General features: G+C 34.5%; 1 protein-coding gene across 1 annotated transcript; it reads right to left on the reverse strand.

Moving 5' to 3' along the window:
• Positions 1–283: 283 nt before the first annotated feature.
• LOC126701088 (secreted RxLR effector protein 161-like) lies at positions 284–1,004 on the reverse strand. The gene is made up of 2 exons (XM_050399227.1): positions 474–1,004; positions 284–367 (listed from the first exon to the last, which is right to left on the reverse strand). The coding sequence occupies exons 1-2, from the start codon at positions 1,002–1,004 to the stop codon at positions 284–286; spliced, it is 615 nt and encodes a 204-aa protein (XP_050255184.1).
• Positions 1,005–3,092: the final 2,088 nt, after the last annotated feature.

The following is a 3,092-nucleotide window of genomic DNA, read 5'->3' on the forward strand; positions in this document are numbered from 1 at the left end:
AGCTAAACAAGGTACATAGTCATGGAATGCAAATTTCATAGGCCAATTTTAATTACACAACTTGAAGATGTGTGATACAATTTTGTTTTTTTTTTTTGTTTTTTGTTTTTTGTTTTAAATTTTTTTATTAAAATAAAAACTTAAAAATATCAAAGGCAAACCTAGAATGAAATGCATGAATATAATGCAAATGCAAACCTTAATGAAAAAAATTTTTGGTCATGAGAGATTGAAAAAATTAGCACAAGGACCATGGATCTCATAGGTGACTAGAGACATGTGATTACACCAATGTGAGTACACCAATCACTCGACGGAAAGACTCAAACTTGCTTCTATCAAGTGGTTTGGTAAAGATGTCAGCATTCTGATGCTCAGTAGGAATGTAATAAAGAGCAATAACTTTCCTTTTCAACAAGATCCCTAATGAAGTGATATTTAATCTCTATATGTTTGGCCCTAGAGTGGTGTACCGAATTCTTAGAGATATCAATAGCACTAGAATTATTACAATAGATAACCATAGTTTCCTGTGATAAACCATAATCACCTAAAAGTTTCTTCATCCAAAGAAGTTGGGAACAACAACTCCCAGCAGCTATATATTTTGCTTTTGCAGATGATAGAGAGACATAATTTTGCTTTTTACTCATCCAAGCAACCAAGTTGGTTCCCATATAAAAATACCCACCAGTGGTGCTTTTCCTATCATCAGTATTTCCAGCCCAATCAGCATCTGAATAACTAGGAAAAGAGACATTAAACTCTTTGCTATAAAACAACCCAAAATCACAAGTACCACTAACACATTTGATTATTCTTTTTACAACATTTAAATGTGATACTTTTGGATTAGCTTGAAATCTCTCACAAACACCAACACTAAAAGCTATATCAGGATGACTAGCAGTCAAATACAATAGACACCCAATCATACTTCTATATAAAGTGATATCAACATGCTGACCTGATGGATCATTCCCACGTTTTGCATTGGTGGCCATTGGTATTTTATCATATGTAGCATTTTCAAGTCCAAATCTTTTGACAAGGTTTCTAGCATATTTAGCTTGGTTGATATATATTCCTGTGTTTGTGTACTTTATCTGCAATCCTAGAAAGTAGATAAGTTCACCTACCATGCTCATCTCGAACATTTTTTTTCATTTCATCTGCAAGAGATTTAGCAAGAATATCATTAGTAGAGCCAAAAACTATATCATCAACATAAAATTGAGCTACAACAAAATGATTCTTTTCATTTCGAATGAAAAGAGTAGTGTCAGCATTTCCTCTCTTGAATCCATTCTCTATGAGATAAGAAGTTAGTCTATCATACCTGATTATTCTTTTTACAACATTTAAATGTGATACTTTTGGATTAGCTTGAAATCTCTCACACACACCAACACTAAAAGCTATATCAGGACGACTAGCAGTCAGATACAATAGACACCCAATCATACTTCTATATAAAGTGATATCAACATGCTGACTTGATGGATCATTCCCAAGTTTTGCATTGGTGGCCATTGGTATTTTATCATATGTAGCCTTTTCAAGTCCAAATCTCTTGACAAGGTTTTTAGCATATTTAGCTTGGTTGATATATATTCCTATGTTTGTGTACTTTATCTGCAATCCTAGAAAGTAGATAAGTTCACCTACCATGCTCATCTCGAACATTTTTTTTATTTTATCTGCAAGAGATTTAGTAAGAATATCATTAGTAGAGCCAAAAACTATATCATCAACATAAAATTGAGCTACAACAAAATGATTCTTTTCATTTCGAATGAAAAGAGTAGTGTCAGCATTTCCTCTCTTGAATCCATTCTCTGTGAGATAAGAAGTCAGTCTATCATACCAAGCTCGAGGAGCTTGTTTAAGAACATACAGTGCTCTTTTCAATTTGTAGACATCATTAGGTCTATGAGGATCCACAAATCCTTGGGCTGCATTACATGAAATTCTTGTAGCATCCCATTCAAGAATGCGCTCTTTACTTCCATTTGATATAATTTGAAGTCCAAGTGACATGCAATGGCCAAAAGTATTCAGATAGACTTAAGCCTAGCTACAAGTACAAAAAGTCCCATCAAAACCAACTCCTTTCACTTGAGTGTATCCTTGTGCAACAAGTCTTGATTTATTCCTTATGACTGTTCCATGCTCATCAGACTTGTTCTTGAAGATCCATTTAGTACCAATCACACGGACTCCCTCAAGTCTAGGAACCAGTTCCCACACATCATTTTGAACAAATTGGTAGAGACTTCATGCATGGAGTTAATCCAATCAGCATCTTGCAGAGCTTCATCTACTTTCTTGGGTTCCACTTGAGAAAGGTAGCATAAGTGAGTAATGACATTCAAAGCTTTAGATCTCAGTCTCATGTTATCATTTAAACTTCCCAAGATGTTGGTGGGAGGGTGATTAAACTTAACCCTAGTAGATGGACTTTTCACCAAAGAAGTTGTTGTACTCTTTTGCTTAGATGGAGTACTTGGCTCATCTTGTTCTTATGGGTTTTCTTGAACTAGGGTTGTTGGTTCTAAAATGGTATCATTCAGAATTAACAGTTCTTCATCATTTGACTTTTCAACATACTCCTTAGGAAGAGTATCTTCAACTTCTACGGATTTTCCTTGAATACTTTGAGCCTCTTTAGTATAAGTTTTAGCACATTGTTCATTATTTATCACCACATTAGTAGATTCTATCATAGTTTTGGTTCTAAGATTGTACACCTTGTACGCTTTGCTTGACGTAGAATATCCAAGAAAGAGCCTTTTCTCACTTTTTGCATCAAACTTTTCTAGATTTTCCTGATCTCTAAGGATGTAACAATCATTGCCAAAAACTCTTAAATATTTCACCATCGGTTTCTTTCCTCTCTAGAGTTCATATGAGGTCTTCTTGGTATTGGGACGAAAGTACTGTAGACACCGCATTTTGTATCCCATACGACTCGGGCCCTCGTTCCCAAATGATACCAAAATTCCAAGGCCTAAGATTAGTTTAGGGCCTAATCAGATGTTAAATTGATTTGAGATATGTTAAAATAGAAAATATAACTTTTAATACCCATG

This window comes from Quercus robur, chromosome 9 (assembly GCF_932294415.1).
Source record: "Quercus robur chromosome 9, dhQueRobu3.1, whole genome shotgun sequence".
Lineage (NCBI taxonomy): Eukaryota > Viridiplantae > Streptophyta > Magnoliopsida > Fagales > Fagaceae > Quercus > Quercus robur.